Below are 23277 nucleotides of genomic sequence, written 5' to 3'. Positions count from 1 at the left end.
TAAATTAACAATATTTATGGTGGTTTTTAATCATGGATACCTAATTAAATCGTCAATTAATTATGAAAATCAAATCAAATTCTAAATTATTCGAATTTCAACAAATTAATTACAACTACAAATTAGGTTGTATAATTAACAAGTTTAGGAATTCAAATTTGTTAAACATATACAGTAGGTCAATAAAAAATTCAAGATTTAACAACAAGGATCGCAAATATTCAATTTAACATTTTAAAATTACAAACTTTTGCGTTCGAAAAACTAAAACCTCCGAAAAGTCATAGTTAGGCTTCGAATTTGGGAATTCTCGGTTCGGCCGAAAAAGAATATTTTTGTCAAAATTTTAGAATGCCTTTTACATGCGGAATTGACAAAAAAATCACTCGATTTGGTTGAGTAACGAAGAATCTGCCGAAAAACTGCGTACATATAATTAAATAAACGCAATTTGCAATTAATTAACAATTACGAAAATTAATCACCCCTTTTTAATTCTTTGCAAATTTGTAAAATTTATCCATGTTAAGCAATAATTGATCATGCAATTAATAAGAGGCTCGTGATACCACTGTTAGGTTATGATACATATGAACTACATAAATCATGCGGAAAAACCTATATGCCGGGATTCAAATTAATTGCACATAATCAAATAATTAGTCTAGAATGCATATACTTTGTAGCGTGCCCTCCCTACCTGCGCCCGAACCGAACAAGAACAAGTCTTTAGGACTCCAAGTGTCGTCCCTCCGTAGAAAGTCCACAGCATGTCCGGATCCGCCTTAAGATTGACCAACTGGAATCGCCCTTAAGGTACTAGGAATTTCGGCTAATATGGGGCAATATTATGACTGAAATTTTGCTCTCAAAATGTCACTTTGAATACATAAACTCGTCCTTAAATTGTGAACGTAGGCCACATATTTATAGGGGTATGGAAAGAGAATTGGAATCCTACTAGTATACTAATTAGCTTAATAGAATTATATTAAAACTCTTATTAACTATTTTATCCATTAGGATTAGGAATTTAATCATTGAACAAATCCCTTTAGATTTAGGATTTGTATCCGACACAAACACACGCATACGAGCATGGCGCACAGCCCACGCAAGCCTTGCGGCCCACGCGAGCAGCGCAGCTCGCTGCCCACCGCGCGCGCGCCTTGGCCTGCTGGGCCTGGCCTTGCATTGGGCCTGGCGTGGCCTTGGCTGCCTTGTGTGGCGCGCAGGCTTGCTGGACGCGGGCCTGGCTTCGTGCTGGGCCTTCGTCTAGCAAGTCTCGTCCGATGCTAATTCGTACGACGCGCTTCCGATTAATTTCCCGATTCCGGAATTCATTTCCGATACGAACAATATTTACTATTTCCGATTCCGGAATTAATTTCCGTTTCGAAAAAATATTTAATATTTCCGTTTCCGGAAATATTTTCCGATTCCAATAATATTTCGGATTCCGACAATATTTCCGTTTCCGACAATATTTCAGATTCCGGCAATATTTCCATTTCCGATAATATTTTCCGATACGTACGATGTTTCCGTTTCCGGCAACATCTATGACTTGGATAATATTTATATTTCCGATACGATCCATATTTCCGTTTCCGGCAATATCATCGTTTCCGGAGTATTCATTATTTGCCTTTGACGATCTCAGCTCCCACTGAAACCAAGATCTGTCCATTCCGAATATCCATAGATGGAGTATTTAATGCCATTAAATACTTGATCCGTTTACGTACTATTTGTGTGACCCTACGGGTTCAGTCAAGAGTAAGCTGTGGATTAATATCATTAATTCCACTTGAACTGAAGCGGCCTCTAGCTAGACATTCAGCTCACTTGATCTCACTGAATTATTAACTTGTTAATTAATACTGAACCGCATTTATTAGACTTAACATTAAATGCATACTTGGACCAAGGGCATTATTTCCCTCACTTTTAGTCCCGTAGCAAAGTTCACCACTGTGAGAGTTCTTATTGCTCTCGCTGCTGCAAAAGGATGGGATCTTCATCAACTGATATGAACAATGCTTTCTTGCATGGTTATCTTGAAGAAGAAATCTACATGCATCCTCTTCGAGGTTATACTAAGGCCAAACCAGGGCAGGTTTGCAAGCTAATTCGCTCTCTTTATGGTTTGAGGCATTAAGCAAGCATCTTATTTCTACTAGTTATATTAAGTCTAAGCAAGATTATTCTCTTTTTTTATTAAAAGTGATGTAGAAGGAAGTTTCACAGTTGTGGTTGCCTGGGCATGTGGATGACCTACTAGTGACCGATAATAATAAGGCTGCAATTCAAGCTTTAAAGGATTCTTTGCACACTGCTTTCACCATCAAAATACCTTGGTTCCTTGAAATATTTTCTTGGAATTGAAGTTTCTCGAAATGACTGCGGTATTCTTCTTAATCAGCGAAAATACATTTTGGACCTTCTTAGAGACACCGGGATGGAGGATTGCAAACCTGCTCCTTTCCCATTGCCTCGAAACTTGAAACTCAGCACTGATGACGGTCCACTTTTGGCTGATCTTGAGGTTTACAAGAGGTTGATTGGAAAAATCTTTTATCTTAATATGACTAGACTCGATATTTCATTTTTCGTACAATAATTGAGTCAATTTTTGCAAGCCCCTGGTCAAACACATTTATCTGCTGCTCTACATGTCCTAAAGTACTTGAGAGGCACAATTAACTTAGGTATTTTTTATTCGGCCTATACCGATCTTGTTTTGAAAGCATATTGTGATGCCGACTGGGGATTTTGGCCTTTTCTGCAAAATTCCTAACTGTATATTCAGTTTTCCTTGGTGATTCCTTGATTTCTTGGAAGACCAAGAAATAAGACCACATCCAAGAGTACCTGTGAGGCAGAGTACAGGATCATGAGTTACACTCCTACTGAAATCGTTTGGTTAGAGGGTTTTCTTGAAGATTTACATGTTCAGATCCCTCAACCCATTGATTTATTTTGTGACAATATTGCTGAATATCAGGTTTTTCAGGAACGTACAAAGCACTTGAAAATCGACTGCCACTTTGTAAGGGATTACGTGGTTTCAGGTTTCATCAACATCCTTCATGTTCGATTTGCTTTGCAGATAATAGATGTTTTAACCAAGCCTCTTGTTGCTGATCACCATTATTTTTTTTGCTCCAAGCTTGGCCTTGTGTGTCAACCCCCATGTCCAGCTTGAAGGGGGGATATTGGGAGATCTCCCATATGTATTTATATTTAATATTATGTAACTGATTAGTTGAAGTCTTTGTAACAAACAATTTTCTAACAGAAATAGATTTGCAGAACTTCCTGTACGGGTAGCCCTACAGGTATGCCGGTAGGACAACCCATAACAGCTGTAACATAGACATATACTCACAAGAAGCACCAAAGGTGCAGTCGGCATCCAGGGTTTACAAACCCAGTCGGCAGTTCTCTGACATCATCTGCCTATCAGAGCCGAAAGGGAGGATCCGGAACCAACGGGTAATAACCCGGGTCCTCCGTACAAATAACCCGTCTATATATACGGACCCCCATCAATGCCAAAGGTAGGCAATTCCAATCCAATCATTCTTATGAGCATTTATTACAGAGCTATCAGCATAATCTGACTTAAGCATCGGAGGGGTAATTCTCGGATCACCCCCGAGGCTAGTTAACGGCTTCACTGTGCAGGATCCAGTCAGCAACCTCAGTCGGGAGTCAGTCATCCTTTTCCTGTTCCGAGTCCGCCGTCGGAACAATTGGCGCTAGAAGGAGGGGACCCCCACTTGTAAGCAGAACCCACAGCCAGGCAAAACAAAAAAAAAAAAAAAAAAAAAAAAAAAAAAAAGAAATCAATCATAATCATCACCCTTGAAAATGGAGAGTACGCAGTCAGATTCGTACAAGAGAAGCAAAAAGCAGGCCTCGAAAGCAACCCCACAGAGTACGCAGACGACAAAAACAACAACCCCATTGAAACCCACGCCTTTCTCGGCAGAACCAATAATAACACCCGTCAATGACCAACCCACCCCCCAGCTAGGGAGCCAGTCGGTCGTCAGCAAAACTACGACTGCAGCAACACCCTTGCATGTTCTGGGATACTCAGTCGAGGACGACGACTCAGAAGGAGAGCCCAAAAGCCCAGCCCAGGACGATACGCAAATGCCGTCTGAACTCGCCGGTCAGTTCTCGGAGGAACAGTTGGCTACAGCAAGAGCGGTGATGGCCGCGTTGTCGGCCTTGAAGCCAGCAAGAAAGGCAAACACAGAACCTGTACCCAGGACAGTCATACACCAGACTGCAGAAACACCAGTCGGCGAAAAACGGAAGAGATTGCCGATAAGAAACCTATTCGGAGAACAGATCCTAGTGCAACAAGAACAACACCCAAATACAAACCAGGCGATTGCTCTGCGCAGTCGGCCGGAACCCATGGTCATCGAAGAGACAAGAGAAGCACCCCAGAGATACGCGTCGCGCCGTTACACCATCCAACCTGCAAACTCCCCCCTGTGCGCGGGCATTCTGGAGGAACCAATGGAGAAATTGAAGTTCCCACTCTGCAAGTACGACGGATCCACAGATCCGGAGGTCCACTGCAACACATTTGAGCAACATATGATGTTGTATACAGATTCCGACGCCATTTGGTGCAAGATATTTCCCTCAACGCTGCTGGGAGTGGCATCCGGCTGGTATAAGGGACTACCAAAGGGGTCGGTATATAATTACCGACAGTTAGAAACAGAGTTCATGCTACGGTTCATCAGCCGGCAGCAGAGAAAGAAAACGTCGGGAGAGCTGATGGCAGTCACCCAGAGAAGCGGAGAATCCTTAAGAGATTACCTCACCAGATTCAACAACGAGTCCACCAGCATACCAAACTTGCAGCAAGAGATAGCTGTGGTGGCCCTGATGAGAGGAATGAACCACTGCGAGTTCAAAAAATACTTGGGAAGAAAATCCTTCACCGATTTGGGAAGCGCACTGATAAAGGCCCACGAATACATCAAAAGCGACGAGCTGATGACAATCCCAAATCACTATCAGTCGGCACAGACCAGAAATGCCGCACCAAGGCCGGTTCAGCCGGCGCAGCAGAATCAGAACAGGGGGTTCAGAAAGGATGAACAGAGGAAAGACCCAAGAGGGAGGGATTACCAGAAACAATCAACCAGCATATACCCCACATTCCATGAATACACTCCATTGAACGCCCCAAGAGCCGCAATTTACAATGTCAACAAGAACGAAAACTGGAAGAGGCCTCCACCAATGAGCGACAAACCCCGACCACAGTCGAAGTACTGCGCATTCCATGATGACTGTGGACACTATACGGAAAACTGCAGAGATTTGAAGGATAACATCGAGGATATGATCAGGAGAGGCTATCTGACACAATATAAAGCCCGACAGAACAACAACAACCAACAGAATAGCAATTGGCAAAGCAATAACACGAACAACAGATTACCATCCACCCAAACACCGCTCCGAATAGAGCAGAAAGCACCAGAAACCAGTCGGAATGGGGAGGCTAGAAACAGTGGCCAGAAGGGGCCGACAGTATGGGTCATATCTGGAGGACCGTGCCATGGAGGAACAATCAGTGGAGCCGGCAGAAGTCTGGGCGAACACCGCCACCTGGTAAACTACCACAGCACCATAAAATGGCCGGCAACCCAAGTCATGCCAAATATTTCATTCACCCCAGACGACTGTCGCGGAATTATATACCCTCACGACGATCCACTGGTTTTGGGCCTCGAAATAGCAAACTTCCCAGTGAAACGAATACTGGTGGATGGAGGGAGTTCAGCGAACATTATCTTTTGGGAAGCCTTCGTTCAGCTGAAAATAGACGAGAAAGAACTCACACGAGTCAACTATCCTGTGATAGGATTCTCCGGAGCCACAGTCTTCCCGGAAGGTAGCATCAGGCTACCAGTGCAGATTGGAGAAGGTAGAGCCGCAAGGGACCTAATGGTAGACTTCTTAGTAATCAAAGTGCCTGCTGCATACAACGTAATAGTGGGCCGGCCATTCATCCACGATGCACAAGCAGTGGTATCAACATACCATCTAACTATGATATACATGTCTAACTTTGAGAAGGCTGAAAGAATCCGAGGCAGTCAAGATTCAGCAAGATCATGCTACTTGACGGCATTAAAAACACCAGGCCGACTGACCCCATCCAGGAATATAGCAAGAGAGGCAGCAACGAAAAGACCGGCAAAGGGTCAAGCCCCAAGATTGGGGGGCGAGTCATCTCTTTTGCCCAAGAAGGAGAAAAGGCAGAAAATGGAGTCACCCACAATCGAAGGCATCGAAAAGGGGACTTCTCTACCTAGGGTAGAGGCCGGAGGAAGGTCAGAAGAAGTCGAGCTGGTAGAAGGAGAAACTGGCAGAACAGTAAAATTAGGAACCGACATTGACCCCCAGTTGCGGGTAAACATGATCGGTCTGTTGAGAGAACATGCGGATGTGTTCGCATTTTCCGCAGATGAAATGCCCGGTATAAGCTCGGAGGTAATCGAGCACCGACTGAATGTCGACAGAGCAGTCAGGCCGGTAAAGCAAAAGAAAAGAAACTTCTCAACAGAAAAAAAATCAAGCAATACAGGAAGAGGTAGAAAAGTTGTTGGCAGCAGGATTTATTGAACCATGCGACTACCCAGAGTGGTTGGCCAACGTCGTAATGGTTAAGAAGTCAAACGGCTCGTGGAGAATGTGCGTAGATTTCACAAACCTTAATAGAGCATGCCCAAAAGACTGCTACCCACTGCCAAGAATCGACAGGCTAGTCGACTCCACATCTGGCCACGCGCTGCTCAGCTTCCTTGACGCATTCTCCGGGTACCACCAAGTCAGCCTCGCAAAGGCCGACAGGAAAAAAGCAGCATTCATCACTGAGGGGGGAGTATTCTGTTACAAGGCTATGCCGTTTGGGTTAAAGAACGCTGGGGCAACGTACCAAAAACTGGTCGACAGAGTGTTCGCAAACCAAAAAGGCCGCAACATTGAAGTATACGTCGACGACTCCATAGTGAAAAGCAAATTGGAGACCGATCATTTAGATGACCTCAGGGAAACGTTTGAAACTCTGCGCCGTTACCAAATGAAACTAAACCCCAAGAAATGTGTGTTCGGAGTGAAATCGGGGAAATTCTTGGGTTTCCTTGTCAGCGAGAGAGGCATAGACGCAAACCCAGATAAGGTAGAAGCGATACTCAGTCTGCCTCAACCAAAAAGCATCAAAGATGTACAAAGGCTGACAGGAAGAATGGCGGCTCTGACAAGATTTGTTAGCAAATCAGCCGACAGGTCGATTCCATTTTTTAACACTCTTAAGCAGAACGGAAAATTCCGGTGGGGGGAAACCGAGGAAAGGGCCTTCGAGAAGGTAAAAGAACATCTTCGTGCTTTACCGACGATAGCCAGGCCGGAAGAGGGCGACAAGCTACAATTATATGTGTCCGCTTCAGCCCAAACCGTTGCTGCCGTACTAATCAGTGAAAAAGACAAAGTCCAGCAGCCGATATACTTTGTCAGCCACATTTTGAATCCGGCAGAAGCAAGATACTCGCTGATAGAGAAAGTGGCCTATGCAGTCCTGATAGCCGCCAGAAAGCTCAGACCATATTTTGACGCACATACCATACAAATTCTGACGAACTTTCCACTGGAGAAGGCTTTGCAAAAACTGGATACAGCCGGCAGGCTGTTGCGATGGGCAATAGAGCTGTCGGAGTACGATCTTGAGTTTCACCCGCGCAATGCAATAAAAGCACAAGCTTTGGCTGACTTCGTAGTTGAAGCATCCTATCAAGAAGAGGAAACCAAAGCAGAATCCTGGAAAGTATCAGTAGACGGTTCAGCCGCTCAGTCGGGAGCGGGAGCCGGCGTTGTCATGATCTCTCCGACAGGAGATAAGTTCGAATACGCAATCAGATTCACTTTCGCAGCTTCGAACAACGAAGCAGAATATGAAGCAGCCATTGCAGGGGTACAGCTATGCTTGTTGGCAGATGCCAAGAGGATAGTAATGACAACGGATTCTCAGTTGGTGGCAAATCAGTTTTCGGGAGAGTATGAAACAAAAGAGCCGTCAATGCGGCGGTATCAAGAAAAACTGAAGACGCTGACAGCGAAATTAGAAGCTTTTGACATCGAATTGGTCCCCAGAGCGTTGAACACTGCCGCAGACAGCCTAGCAAAACTGGCCAGTTCGAAAACAATCGAGCTCAGTCGATCAGTAATGATAGAAATCATGCACAGAAGGAGTACGGAGGAAAAAGGAAAGGAAATAATGGTCATCACGGCAAACAAAGAGTGGTACGACGATATCTGGGCGTACAAGACGACTGGAGTTCTCCCGGTCGATATCAGGGTGGCAAAGAAAATCAAAAAAGACATCTGCTGGTACGTCATATATCAGGGGCAAATCTATAAAAGAGCCTTCAGCCTCCCCCTGCTGCGGTGTTTGACGGCATACGAATCCGCAAGGTTAATCGAAGAAATGCATGAAGGAATATGCGGAAACCATGTAGGAGGAAAAACACTTGCTTTGATCTGCCAAAGACAAGGTTACTACTGGCCAACCATGCTGGAGGACGCACAGAGCTACGTCAAGAAATGCGAAAAATGCCAGCTATTTGCCCCAGTAATACGTATGCCAGCAAACGACTTGATGCCCATTTTGAATCCAATCCCATTCGCCCAGTGGGGAATGGATATCGTGGGACCCTTCACAACAGCCTCAGGAGGCAGGAAGTTCTTGATTGTTGCCGTCGATTACTTCACAAAATGGATTGAGGCCGAGCCGGTAGCAAAAATAACAGCCAACCTGGTACGGAAGTTCATCTGGAAAAACATCATAACAAGATTTGGAATACCGACAGCAATAGTATTCGACCACGGATGCCAGTTCGACTGCGAACCTATACGAGCATTCTTGGCAGACTACCGGATCAAATTCGCATATGCCTCAGTCTGCCACCCGCAGAGCAACGGGCAAGCCGAGGCTGCAAACAAACAAATACTCGTAGCCCTTAAGAAAAAGTTGGATGAGTTCAAGGGCAAGTGGGCAGACACAGTCCCAGAGGTTCTATGGGGTAACAGAACGACGGTTAAAGAAGCAACAGGAGAGAGTCCTTTCAAACTGTGTTTCGGATCAGAAGCAGTCATACCGGCTGAAGTAGCACTACCCACCTTTCGCATCCAGCATTATGAAGAACAGGGAAACGACAGCTTACTCAGACACCAGCTTGATTTCCTACCAGAGGTCAGACTGCAGGCGGAAATCAGGTCGGCCGCATACAAAAACAGAATGAGCAGGGCCTACAACAAGCGAGTAAAACATAGGAAGCTGGAGGTAGGCGACCTTATACTCCGCCGGACGGCAGCAACCGGCAAAGCTCAAAAACAAGGAAAACTGACTGCAAATTGGGAAGGGCCCTACCAGATATGGGAAGAAGTGGTAGCTGGATCATACAGACTAATGGAGATGAATGGAACACCGCTGAAGAACTCATGGAACGCAGATACTTTAAGAAAATTCCATGTGTGAAGTTGTATGAAAACATGATGTAGTAGGGCCGACAGTGCCATATTTTGAAATCTAATATATGAGCTACAACTATATTCCAGGTAAACTATACGGCATAAACAAAACGAAATAAAAGGTTGAGCACATTGGCTCAGTCAGCAATGTTGCAAGATACGACAAAACGAAATAAAAGGTTGAGCACATTGGCTCAGTCAACAATGTTGCAAGATACGACAAAACGAAATAAAAGGTTGAGCACATTGGCTCAGTCAGCAATGTTGCAAGATACGACAAAACGAAATAAAAGGTTGAGCACATTGGCTCAGTCAGCAATGTTGCAAGATACGACAAAACGAAATAAAAGGTTGAGCACATTGGCTCAGTCAGCAATGTTGCAAGATACGACAAAAAGAAATAAAAGGTTGAGCACATTGGCTCAGTCAGCAATGTTGCAAGATACGACAAAACGAAATAAAAGGTTGAGCACATTGGCTCAGTCAGCAATGTTGCAAGATACGACAAAACGAAATAAAAGGTTGAGCACATTGGCTCAGTCAGCAATGTTGCAAGATACGACAAAACGACATAAAAGGTTGAGCACATTAGCTCAGTCAGCAATGTTGCAAGATACAACAAAACGAAATCAAAGGTTGAGCACATTGGCTCAGTCAGCAATGATGCAAGATACGGTAAAAGTTAAAATCTAAATTTGAGCACATTGGCTCAGTCAGCAATGATGCAAGATACGGTAAAAATTAAAATCTAAGGGTGAGCACATTGGCTCAGTCAGCAACGAGGCAAAATACGACATAAGCATATGCAAGGGTTGAACACATTGGCCCAGCCGACAAGAGGCAAGATGCAATATATAATAAAATCAAAGGCAAAACGACGCCATTACGTGACAAATTGAATAAAAACAAACGGATAATCCATCAAGTGCATCACATAGATTTTAAACAAATACAGGGACGACAGCCACCACCCAAAAATAACTAAATGCGGAGTGAGTAGCTGCTAAAAGGCACAAACATACGCCTCAGATGGCGCAGCCAAGACGACAATAACGTTCTTGAAACAGTTAACACACGGCAAAAGACAAAGTGCCACAAACAGCTAAAAGGTACCAAAAAAGGAAATTGTTTATAAGTTACATCCGCTAAATGATATTCAAAAGCTACCAACAGACATTAACAAGTATGAGGCCGGAAAAAACTGTTGGAAGAACCACAGGAAGAGCCTGGTGATGACTGCCAAGACCGTCAAGCTGAGTAGTCTGCATCACTCCAGTAAGCAGACTCGGGAATCTCCCTGTCGGGCAGAAGGCGAGGGTCAGCATTCTGAATGACGATGTCTGGGAAGGTCTGGGTCTCCATGCCAGTCGGATCAATATGGCCACCCTCTTCATAGGATCCCTCCACCTTACCCCAGGCATCCTCAGTCAGCGTCAAGGCTTTGACGGCACAACGATGAGCTGCAGTCCACCCACCATTGTAGCGCCCCTTCATCTCCTCGCAGTAGAAGTCAGACTTCATAAATTTCTGCACAGCCTTCAGCGCCACAGCCTTGCGATCATCCTTAGCAGCTTTCTCAGCATCTTGGGCCGCCTGCAGCGCCGCATCCAGCTTGATCTGCAGCTCAGCCGTCTTCTGCTCTTCGGCCGTCAACTTGGCTGGAAGAAGCTCTAGTTCAGCCTTCCTATTGCCTGCGGCAATAACATCCAGCTCAAGTCTCGCAATCTCCTTCCGGCAGTCACCTTCAGTCCTGACCAATTCAGCAAGGTCCGTCTGAAGCTTCTCTTTCTCAGCTTGCGATCGTTTTAAACGACGCTGATAGCTCCGATAGCACTCCACAAGCTCGGTAGCAGATTGCGTCACCTGAGGAAAGTAAAATCGCTCAGAGCCGAAAATAAAAGCAAGTATAAAAAACAAGCAAGTCAAAGAGGGAAGTAAAATACCGAGTACAGGTCATGCATCAACTGTGCAGCCGGCGTCTCAATCTCCTGGGGCATACCGTCGGCGGGTGTAACAACTTGGCGCAGAGACCGGTAGCCCAGTGTACCTCCGTCTTTAGGACGGTCAAAAAGGATAGACTCACCCCTCAGAACATCATTCTGCGGCTGCCAGTGCTCTTCAGCATGACCGGGAGCAGCGGCTAGACCGGCAAGAATATCCGGAGATAGCACAACAGTTTTGTCCTCGATGAACCCCCCAGAACGAACTATAACCCCATACTTAGAGGCCGAGCTGGCAGACCGGTTCATGGAAGGGCTATGCCTCGACACACGCACAGGATGGATCGGATCGCTAATCAAATCGCTCAACACCTGCTTCCGGTTTAATTTGGACAAAAGGTCAGCATCCAAAATCTCAACCGACTGAGCAGGTTGTTCAGCAATCTTCTTTCCAGCGCCAGATGTCTGCAAGGGCTTGTCGACGCTGGCGTAGACGTCTTTCACCTTCTCCTGCGCTGTCTTCGCAGCGTCATTTTTTGACCGTTTGGGAGAACTGGCCTTCGCCTGGCTGGAAGACCTCTTCCGAGTAGCATGTCCCCCCCGACCGGTAGGAAGAAAAGCAAACCTGCCAGTAGTCATTTCGTCTTGGGCTGAGGATGTAGCCTGGTCAGCTGCCGGAACCTTTGTTCGAACAACGCGAGGAACAACACCTCGGTCCACAACGGCAGAAGGAGTCACAAAGCTGGCTGACCGACCACGACAAGCTTTCGCGCAGAAAGTAGAAACAGTGTAATATTTCTCAGCAGGACCCGCCGGACATTGTTCACAAACCCTCCAATTCTTGTCAAGGCCGAGTGAAGCCTTGTTTAAAAGATGGTGCCCTAAGAAAAATAATATAAATAAATAAATAAATGAACGAGGAAGTCAGAAAAAAAAAAAATTTTAACAAACGCAACACGACACAACAGAGATCCAAGAAATATAAACAAATACAGCAGATAACGAGTGCAGGCAAACAACTGCATTTACCAAGGGGATGTGTAGGTGCAAGACCGACTGCGCCCAAAGCGGCAGGACTAAGAATATAACCGGCAGGAGGAAGCCAAAAAGCCGGCAAGGTTTTAGGCTTAGACAGCCCAACGTCAACATAGTCAACCAGCAGCCTGTCGTACGCACGTTGCTCTCGGGGCCCAAGGTCGGCTTGGTCAAATTGTTCCATCCTAGGTTTAGGCTGGTAGAATGTACGCCGAAGGGGGTAATCTTCGGGAACAGCCATGAAATAGAAGTGGTCCTTCCAGTCCTTGCAGCTGGAGAGCCGGGGGCTCACAGTCTGACGCTGACTCTTGGTAAAGATCGTCCACCAGCCGGTATCTTTCCCATCACGCTTCAGCCAGTGCAGTTTTTTGAAAAGGTTGAGGGTCAAGGGCCACTGTTTGAATGAAAATAACCAAGTGTACGCAACCAGATTGCGAATAACTATGGGCGATAATTGAACGAGGCCGATATTCCAGGCCCGCAGAACCTTCTCAATGAACGGGTGCAAGGGAAAGCGCAACTCATAGTCGAACATCTTCGTGTATACAACAACATGACCTACGGGACAGTCGGCCACCGTTTGCTCTTCTTTCGGCACAGTCAACTTGTAGCCCTCAGGTAAACCCAAAAAGCGACCACCAACCTCAGAATGCCGGTTGGCAACGACCTCTTTTACAAAGTCACTATCTATCTCAGTGGTGAGGGCAGCAGAATCATTAGGGGGAGGGGCCGGAACCAAGAACGCGGCAGCCTCACCTTCGAAATTCACATCGGCGTCCAAGGCCTCTTCTTCAAACACTTGCTGCAAAATCGCAGCATCCTCCTCATCTTCATCAGAGTCGGCAATGGGCGGCGCCCTTAGCCCGGGAGACCCAGACTCAGAAGACTCCAGTATGGAGTCGCCAGGGGTGGAGGGCACATCACCACTAACGGCGGCATCAACCTCACCCGCATCATGGACGGCAGGATCCTTCCCGGCCCGTCGATTACTTGTAGACGGTTCGGCGTCTGACGGCATGACCCTAGAAACATATATATTGCCGATGTTAGTACCGTACTCCCCAAGACCAGAGCCGCCAGGCTGAGTAAATTCCCGATAATCCCGCAAATGGTACCTAACCGAAATCGGATCTACGTCTAATATCGGCTCCCCAGCCGGCACGTTATGCTCATTCGGCCTAAGCTCTCTCTCCATTCGTGCCCGCAGGCCATGTAGCTGTTGTGAGCGAGTAAACTGAGCCGCAGTCATGGGTATAAAAGGGCCGGTAACAGGATTCCCACCCATAAACTCCGCAAAAGGAGGTGGCGTGTTCGATTTTACCCCCCACCCAGCATTCTTAGCATTACTACCGGCCGTATTCCCGTCCATATTTAGTTCTATACCAGAATCGCTACTTGTGTCTGACAGATCTATCACGTTACTAACCCCAACCCTACCAGTCATGTTTTGGCTACCCCCACTCAAAACGCATGCAAGCAAAGAACATAAACACCCGACAAAAAGAGAAAGTAAGACCAGAAACCGTACCTAATTCTGGAAATTCACTCTCAAACAGCTGCAAAGTCCCTCAAACAACCAACTGAAAGAACAACACGAGAAAATCAGACAGCCAAACCTTAACAAAACAGCAGACAACCTAAAAAAAAAAAAAACCCAGACTAAGTTCAAAACTTACCAAGAGAGACAACCAAACCCCAACGGAAAAGTACGGCAGGAAGAAACGGACAAAAATTATGAGGAAAAACAAGAGAGAGAAAGAGAGCAAATTGGCAGCGCGAAAATTGGCAAAGGAAAATAAGAAAGAGCGGAAATGAAGAAAAAAAAGAAGAAACGGTTATTTAAAAGAACGAAAGGAAGTTGAAACGACAAGAAGCAGATCTGGGCGGTTGAAAATATCACAACTCCCCACACTTGCCGGATGGCCGACACGTGTCCAAAACACTTTTCAAAATCTCCCGCCACGCGCATAAAGAAAAATGAACCGTCACCACGTGTCAGTCAAGAGGGCTAGTCAGCCTAAAAAGTCAAGGGGGCTAGTCAGCCTAAAAAGTCAAGGGGGCTGGTCAGCCTAAAAAGTCAAGGGGGCTAGTCAGCCTAATAAAGTCAAGGGGGCTAGTCAGCCTAATAAAGTCAAGGGGGCTAGTCAGCCTAGAAACTCAAGGGGACTAGTCATTCAAAGAAATCAAGGATAACAGTCAGCCAAGAGAATCAAACACAAACATGGGCAGCCGGCATACAAAAAACCTTCCACTTAAAGCAATCAATCCTTGTCCTAATGGGGGCTAGTCGTGACATCAGAACAAGTATTGAGCTAAAAACCGCTACAGAACAACCATCTACAGAACAATCACACCCGTGGGGTGTTGATCGTCCCCGAGGGGGCTAGTTGTATAGGGGGCTTACCCCCAGCTTTCGCTTTTTTCTTTTTATCAGAGCAACTACAGACCGTAAAAACCAGCTGTAGTCACTCTGAGGGGGCTAGTTGTACGGGTAGCCCTACCGGTATGCCGGTAGGACAACCCATAACAGCTGTAACATAGACATATACTCACAAGAAGCACCAAAGGTGCAGTCGGCATCCAGGGTTTACAAACCCAGTCGGCAGTTCTCTGACATCATCTGCCTATCAGAGCCGAAAGGGAGGATCCGGAACCAACGGGTAATAACCCGGGTCCTCCGTACAAATAACCCGTCTATATATACGGACCCCCATCAATGCCAAAGGTAGGCAATTCCAATCCAATCATTCTTATGAGCATTTATTACAGAGCTATCAGCATAATCTGACTTAAGCATCGGAGGGGTAATTCTCGGATCACCCCCGAGGCTAGTTAACGGCTTCACTGTGCAGGATCCAGTCAGCAACCTCAGTCGGGAGTCAGTCATCCTTTTCCTGTTCCGAGTCCGCCGCCGGAACACTTCCGTCTCTACACTTCTCTCTCTCTCCTTACCCATAATTGTTCTTCAGCTCGTGAATTCCATCAAAGAATCATCATGATTTGATGATTTCATACGCAAGATCTCCCATATGAAATTATGTTATTTATTGATTAACTTTCCTAGTTATCCTAATTATTGATTTTTCTACAATTTAAGAAAATACAAATAATTAATTTTATAAAATACAGAAATATATTACAAAAAAAAAAAATTCATAAAAGAAATTAGGCATTTAAATTTAAAGATTAAAATATTTTGAATAATTAAAATATACTTCCTCTGTTTTTTAATACTCGCAACGGTTGGACTTTTTACATTATTCATATAATCTACTTTGACTATTCTTGGTGTTTTCTATATGAGATAAAACATAATCATGTGGGATCTTGTTTGATTCGTCTCAATGTGTATTTTCAAAATATCAACTTTTAATAAATTTTACAAGAATTTAAGATATAAATGACCAAAATTGTGCATTGAAATTTGTAAAAGTAACAAATGTGCGAGTATTAAAAACGGAAGAAATATTACTTTATTTAAATTCAAAATAAAATGAGTGGACCACATTAATTCCTCGTGGTGGTCATCACTTTGATGATCACCTATATCCGTCTAATGTCTCGGCATATGAGAATACACAAGTGCACCTTGAATATCATCTTTTGGCGGATCTCCTGCATAGCGGCTTAGATATCTTTTACATTATACTAAAACAGACACCAGGAATGCATAGCGGCTTAGATATCTTTTACATTATACTAAAACAGACACCAGGAATGATATGTGTTAATTTCTGGTGTAAAATTTTCGTTTCAAAACCCCTTTCCTCCTTTTGTATAAATGTTTATATATTGAAAAAAGTATAGGATTATGGAATATGACATTATTAAACAATTTTGGTAATATTTTAGTCAAATCTTTATATGTAGAAAATATTCTTACTAAATATTTTGGTCAAATTAGCATATTGCATATCAAATATTTTGGTCAACCATCATATTAATAAAATATATAATACGTATACGGGAGAAAAGTGTATATTATATGATAAAATGAGTACGCTTGAGATTTATTGATTATGTAATAATAATTTTATAAAAGTAAATGGTCAAATAATAATTTTCGTATATCCGTGCGTGCACGGGATCTAATCTAATAACCTTAAAAGATCACATTAAAGAAAGTATAGTCTTGTTATCATTACTCTCATGGGTGGCTTGGTTCGCATCATCACCCTAAAATGGCCTACAAAACGAGGGACAATAATAGAGTGACCCTAAGGGTTATTAAATTATGTTCATATATTATTTTATGTTATATGTATTTTTGGGGTTGCCAACCCTTAGAGTCAACCAAACATTTTCTGGTGACAACCCCTAAGATACATATAACATAAAATAATATATAAGCATAATTAATTGGAGAGAGAAAATGTTATAAGTAAATGCATTTGTAACCAATCAAAATCTATACCTAGTATTTAAAAAGGAAAACCATAGATTATTAGAAACCATGTGACATCTCATTATTAGAAGCCACATGACATCTCTCCTTCGGTTTGTTGTTTTTTTCAATTTTTCTTTATTGTTTCTATGTTTTACAATTTCTAATGCCTCTTCTACTCCATTTTCTTTATTCAACGTCAAGTTATTAATAGTCTACTATACTCATTAGTCTCTTCCACTCCCCCACTTTAACATCCAATATTATATTTTTTTCCAACTTTTAAATTACACCTCTATTTAATTAACAAGTACAAACTAATTAAAATTTCAAAAGACATTCGAACAACCAATATACAACCGGCCGTTCTCTGAACGGGCTCAAAAGCTAGTTCAATAATAAAAGGGTTACCAACCCTTAAATCACTCTATCATTGTCCGTTGCCAACCCTTAGGGTCAACCAAACATTTTTCCAAAACCAGCAATATGTTGGGAGTCATTTATAAGGCTTCCCGTCATGACAACTTTATTCGTCACTCACTGATGTTCTATTCTCAAATCTCAATCCCAACACCTGAATAAAACAATGAGCAAACGTTAGCACTGACATCAGCAGATATAGGATGCAATTATATTTAAAAACTGCAACAGTTATGATTCAAAGTTGGATGGCCGTCTAATAGATAATACAGTAATTAAGAGGAGTATTTTATATGATTTAAAGTACCAAGTAGTATCGTATAAATATAGAAATCACCAGACACCAGTTACAGAAGCTACACACAACCTCCAAAAAATGACAAGAGACTCAGATCCACCATCCTCCAGCACCCTTGTTCTGCAAGACAGAGTAGCCATTGTGACGGGCGCCTCCCGTGGCATCGGAAAAGAGATTGCTCTCCACCTAGCTTCCCTTGGCGCCAAAGTGGTAGTCAACTACACTTCAAATCCAACACTAGCACAAGAGGTGGTATCCCAGATCAACAACTCTCACGGGACTGAAACCAGGGCCATCGCAGTCCAAGCAGATGTGTCTCATCCAACTCAAGTAGAAGCCCTTTTCAATACTGCAGAAGAAACCTTCCAAGCTCAACCCCACATTGTTGTCACCACTGCAGGCATCCTTGACCCAACATACCCCTCCATTTCTCAAACAACTGTTGAAGACTTTGATAACATCTTTAGTGTGAACACTAAGGGTACATTTTTGTGCTGTAAGGAGGCTGCTAACAGGATCAAGCGTGGAGGTGGAGGCCGGATTATTACTTTCTCATCTTCACTCGCAGCAGTTTTCCGGCCCGGGTATGGAGCATATACAGCATCCAAGGCAGCAGTTGAGGCAATGACCAAGATTTTGGCCAAGGAACTTAAGGGGACAGGCATTACAGCTAACTGTGTTGCACCAGGTCCCATTGCAACTGAGTTATTCTTTGCTGGTGCAACAGATGAGCATATCAAAGGAGCAATCAGTGTTTCGCCCATGCAACGTCTTGGTGAGCCCAAGGATATTGCACCTCTGGTAGGATTCTTGGCTGGAGACACTGGTGAGTGGATTAATGGCCAGATCATTCGAGCCAATGGTGGATTTGTTTAAACAAAAACTTCCCAAGTTCTCTCCATTGTATTTTGTCTAATTTCCGTCATTTAAGATTCTTACAAATAATACTATTCTCATCAATAATACTCGAATTCACTAGGACACGATATCTGAATGTTCACAAATCACAATCAACTGCAAAAAAGATTGTTTACAATCTGTGTTTCGCCAAATTAAGAGTTAGTAAAAGATTCTTCAACTAATTCAGGCTGTGATGCCCAAGAAACTTAGCAGTCATGGTTAGTAGGTCATCATGTAAATTGGTTCCAGTCACTAAATAGAGTGAGGTTTCAATGTAGCTTGTGAAATCTTTCTTATTATTGATAAAATTAAAAATAAAAGAGTATGGAACTACCTTTACTCAGTTGCTCGAAAGTCATATTTCAAAGAAAAATGTACTATTCCTTTTTCTTTACAATGTCAGCCTTTATATGATCAGGTATCCAGGATGATAAAAGGAGGGGAGTGATTGTGAATGCCGCTTGTATTAAAAGACCAACCGGAAGCCCAGAGAAATTTGTTCCTGTAACTCCAACATATGATGCAAGTACAACACCAAAATAGCCACCAACAATCATTGCAAGGGCAATGGCAGACATTACAAATGCCATCAGAGAACCTTCACATCCAGGTGGACAGAGCTGTGCAATCAAAACACTAAAGGGTAGAATCTTGAAGAAAAATAGAACCTCCAGTAGACCGGAAAATACTACAACATACACGGAATCTGGGAGCCCCATCTGTTGGTAAAATTTGTTGACAAACAACGCATCAGAAACCATGAAAACAGCCACTGTGGCCTGAATTCCACAAATCACTTTCCTTGGGGAGGTTGATTTCAAGCTCTTGTTGTAAACAAAACTCCACAAAAGCATTCCCACTTGCCCAAACACCTTTGAAATTCCCAACACTGATGAATCCATATTCAATGCCTCAGTTTGATAATAGAACATTGTTCCAGTAAGTACAGGAATCATAGCATAAGAGACCACAATCCAACCAATCGAGTAAGCAATCTCAGGCTTGCACAACGCACTTGCAAGCTGAGCGAGTTGTTCTTTTATGCCACCACCAGATTGTTTTTTGGGAAGGTTAAGAGATCTCTCTTTGACCGTGATAGTTATCAAGAGCTGGATAATTAGGATTACACCATAAGTTAGGAACATAAATTGAGGGCTGAACTTTACAATGGCAACCCCTCCAACTAAATTCCCAAGTACTCCCCCAACTGAAGTAGCCATCCAAACAAATGACTGAAGCTCCCCTGAGGAAGATGATTGCTCTTTCTTTAAATGAGTCTGCTGTTTGCTAATCTCGGCCACCATAGCATCATTAGCAACCTCAGCTATAGATGCACCTAAGTTGCTCAGAAGAAGATAGAAAGTAATGGTGATGATTGAGATGCTTGATGAATAATATATTGCCACTGCTAACCATGCAAGAATCTGCAGAATTGCTGCATCCATAAACGTATACAGTTAACAAATTTATAATACAGTATTACACCAGGGATTATAAACCAAACGAAGGCTGAAATCAGTGTTCCCATTCAAAAAACTGTAACAATCAGTTGCATAAAAATTGATCATTCAAATAAAATCGACACATATCTATTCTCTTTACTGTAACTATAATCCAAATTTCTTTCCTTATTTTTTATTCCCTACCTTATTTTCAATTATACAAAATATTTTCATATACTTAGTAGTAAAAATATTGATTTGATTGTAACATCAATTTGACGAATAATCACTTACATGAGACCATTATTTACATACCACGTGAAATTATCACGCCTTAATTTTATCACCTTTATGATCAAACTATTAAAATTTACAACTCTTCCAACAAAATATTTCACACAAAAATTTAAGGAAATTGATGAGTAAAATTATGGTCTCCTGACTTTTAGAAAATAGAAAATTTAGACAGAAAAACAAAAGGTTAACCGTATTCAAAAGTGTAGTACAATGCCCGATATGCCAAGTGTCTAACATAAATTTGCTATGTACACCATAGATTTTACCTGAATACGAAACATAATAAAAAAAAGGGGAGTACAAGAAGGTTTACCACCGAGGGAAATGTAAGGAAGACGATGTTGGCCATAGAAATAGACAGAATCAGAAACGACACCGTAAAGGGGTTTACCAACCATGGGGATATTAGAAGAATGGAGAAGAATCTGAAGGGTAGAAGGGTCAATTTGAAGGCCATCTTTAAGGAAGAAAGCAACACCTAACCATGGAAAACACCGGAATCCTTGTACCCAGTATCCCATTCCCAGAAACCATTTTATCATTCCCATTCCCTTTCCCCTTGGACCCCTTTCCACCATTTTTTTCACCCGAAAAATTAAGACTGATTCGAAATTTTTTTTGCTAAAATTTAGGCAGATTTTGACATCAATTTTTGATCGGTGATTTTATGCAGAGATTTAGGAAAGACAATGTCCAGGAGAGGGAAAGGGAAGACTTAAGAAGAAAGGAAGGTAGTTCGTGGTGACGTGGCGTCGAGTAAATAGGTCTGAAGGTCCCTTAACTTTGCTAAAAGGAGCAGTTAAGTCCCTCAAGTTTCAAAATGAGCATTTAGTTTAAATAAAGGGAAATCAATTTACATGTGTATAAATGATTTAAAATAGCTTCTTTTGATTTTGACTTAGCTTTTTCAAGTTCCTTAGCCTTTTCATTTACTTTTTCACCATACACATTTCATCAAAACTGATTACAAATAGTTCTTACACTTAACTTATTAAACACAAAATCACAACATATATTAATAAAGGATAATCTAGTTACATGACAATGGTCCTTCCCCACTGTACAAGGCTAGTAAATACCCGTTGCCAACCCAATCCTCAAAAGGGTAATACACTTGAACCATAACATAAGACCAACCGAGTAACGGATACCATTTATGCACAATTTGATCCGACTCACGTTTGTTCGGCCCGGGATACAGACATGCTGGGATACAGACCAACTGCCTCGCGTACCTTCTGTTCACATGCCATCCATTCGTTTCATGTACTACTTGAAGCCTTGGTTTGATGGCCATGATCTAGAACTCTCGAGGTGAGGCCCCACGAGGTGGATCCCTTCACAACACGCCTTTGTCGAACCCAAGCTTCACTTCATCGAAAAATGATTTCCTCACCATTCGATGATCTGCTTTTCAGGATTCTCCAACATTCACAACCCCTTTGAGAATGACTCAACAAGGGGTCATGGAAGCATGACATTGGAAGGCTACTTAGACAGAGAAACTACGGTCGTGTTTTTTTTATGACTAATTTTTATTTTCTGATATGGGGGGTGATATTTGTATACGAAATCTTCTATGGTTAAGAAGATATTCATTGTGTTGTGATGAATTGAAAGGAAAAAAAACTGGGTTGTTGAGTAGAAGAAGAAATATATATGGAGTATTGAATACAAACCAAGATATAAGAGATGAATATTGTTGTAATGCTTTAAGCCAACCCCCTTGTGTTTATATAGTCAAGGAAGACCAATGGAAGATAAGCTGTTTCTCACATCTCAATGCTTCTCATTAAATACTTAGGAGTAGTTAGTAGACCAAGGAAGACCAAATTAAATATAGTCTTGTTGTAATGCTTTAAGCCAACCCCCTTGTGTTTATATAGTCAAGGAAGACCAATGGAAGATAAGCTGTTTCTCACATCTCAATGCTCCTCATTAAATACTTAGGAGTAGTTAGTAGACCAAGGAAGACCAAATTAAATATAGTGCGTCTGAAATGCAACTTGTATCTAATACAAATGTTTAAATTTCCAGAACAGTGGATACATACTCCGTATATGTGCCTAGTTTGAACACATACTCCGTATTAAGGTTCATTACCTTACTCGGACGAAGCTCTTTTACGTCCTCTTATCTAACGAGTATGACCATTAATTGAATTTCGTTAAATAATACTCTGATGAGCGAGCTTAGCTTTGAGACGAGATAGAACACAAAATGAGGCTCATTAAACAAATCAGTTACAAGCTCGTTTATGATCTGAACACAAACATGCTCGTTCATGTTACAAGCTCGTGAACAAGCTCGTTTATGTTCATTTATTTAATTAATTAGACGGGCTTGAACACACATCGAAACTTGATAAATAAATTAGATTCAGGAGCATGAAATACTGGACATATCGGTAAGTGCAACGTCTAATTGTAAATTGTAACAAAATTCATAATTCACGTTCTACAAAATTTTTAAGTGTTTTATTTGCCATGGAATGTTAAATACTCTGTTTTTTGAGAGCCTCAACGGCTATATTTTTGTAAAAAGCTAACTGAAATGAATTTCCCTTTATTTAATTATTGGTAAATGGTATATGTAACTGTTTTTTGTCGTTTAGTGCCTTTTATTTAGTTTCCTTTTAATTTAAATGCATTTTAACGGACGTTAGTGACGGAAAACAAAAAGCAGCGGATTCCATCCAAACGCAGGGACCTAAATGCTCCTTTTGAAACTTGAGGGACCTAACTGCTCCTTTTGGCAAAGTTTAGGGACCTGCAGATCTATTTACTCACGTGGTGTCTTCAAGAGGAAAAGGCTACACTTACCGACATACTTGTACGTTGTTTGGCTTGTTGCTTTATGACAACTAGTTTTTGGACCCGTTCATCAATGTAGTATAATGGTGTTTAGAAGTTATGTTGTTTTTAAGCTGGTGTTAGAAAGTGTTTAAATCAAATGACAATAATAAAATTTTACGGACTATGAAGTCTTGCC

The 23277-nt window shown here is 42.5% G+C and overlaps 4 protein-coding genes across 5 annotated transcripts; 2 read left to right on the top strand and 2 right to left on the bottom strand.

Annotated features, from left to right (window-relative positions):
• Window positions 1–4164: 4164 nt before the first annotated feature.
• On the top strand, window positions 4165–6669 carry LOC130464171 (uncharacterized). The gene has a single exon (XM_056833624.1). It carries the CDS (start codon window positions 4165–4167, stop codon window positions 6667–6669), a length of 2505 nt encoding a protein of 834 aa, XP_056689602.1.
• A 3940-nt stretch (window positions 6670–10609) lies between these two features.
• On the bottom strand, window positions 10610–11832 carry LOC130465862 (uncharacterized). The gene is made up of 2 exons (XM_056834684.1): window positions 11514–11832; window positions 10610–11433 (listed from the first exon to the last, which is right to left on the bottom strand). The coding sequence occupies exons 1-2, from the start codon at window positions 11817–11819 to the stop codon at window positions 10819–10821; spliced, it is 921 nt and encodes a 306-aa protein (XP_056690662.1). The 5' UTR covers window positions 11820–11832; the 3' UTR covers window positions 10610–10818.
• A 5328-nt stretch (window positions 11833–17160) lies between these two features.
• Window positions 17161–21138, bottom strand: LOC110795507 (probable folate-biopterin transporter 7). Of its 2 annotated transcripts, XM_056835319.1 has the most exons (3): window positions 20600–21138; window positions 18882–19982; window positions 17161–17503 (listed from the first exon to the last, which is right to left on the bottom strand). In XM_056835319.1, exons 1-2 carry the CDS (start codon window positions 20862–20864, stop codon window positions 18925–18927), a joined length of 1323 nt encoding a protein of 440 aa, XP_056691297.1. In that variant the 5' UTR covers window positions 20865–21138; the 3' UTR covers window positions 17161–17503; window positions 18882–18924. The 2 variants fall into 2 exon arrangements, with proteins under 2 accessions (XP_056691297.1, XP_021856216.1); XM_022000524.2 differs by lacking the exon at window positions 17161–17503 and having other exon boundaries at window positions 18823–19982.
• On the top strand, window positions 17546–18890 carry LOC110795508 (NADPH-dependent aldehyde reductase-like protein, chloroplastic). Its single transcript, XM_022000525.2, has one exon. The coding sequence runs from the start codon at window positions 17726–17728 to the stop codon at window positions 18521–18523; it is 798 nt and encodes a 265-aa protein (XP_021856217.1). The 5' UTR covers window positions 17546–17725; the 3' UTR covers window positions 18524–18890.
• Window positions 21139–23277: the final 2139 nt, after the last annotated feature.

The sequence above is a fragment of the Spinacia oleracea genome, chromosome 1 (assembly GCF_020520425.1).
Source record: "Spinacia oleracea cultivar Varoflay chromosome 1, BTI_SOV_V1, whole genome shotgun sequence".
NCBI classification, from domain to species: Eukaryota; Viridiplantae; Streptophyta; class Magnoliopsida; order Caryophyllales; family Amaranthaceae; genus Spinacia; species Spinacia oleracea.
The sequence above is the reverse complement of the archived record's forward strand: the minus strand, read 5'-3'. Positions and strand labels throughout refer to the sequence as shown.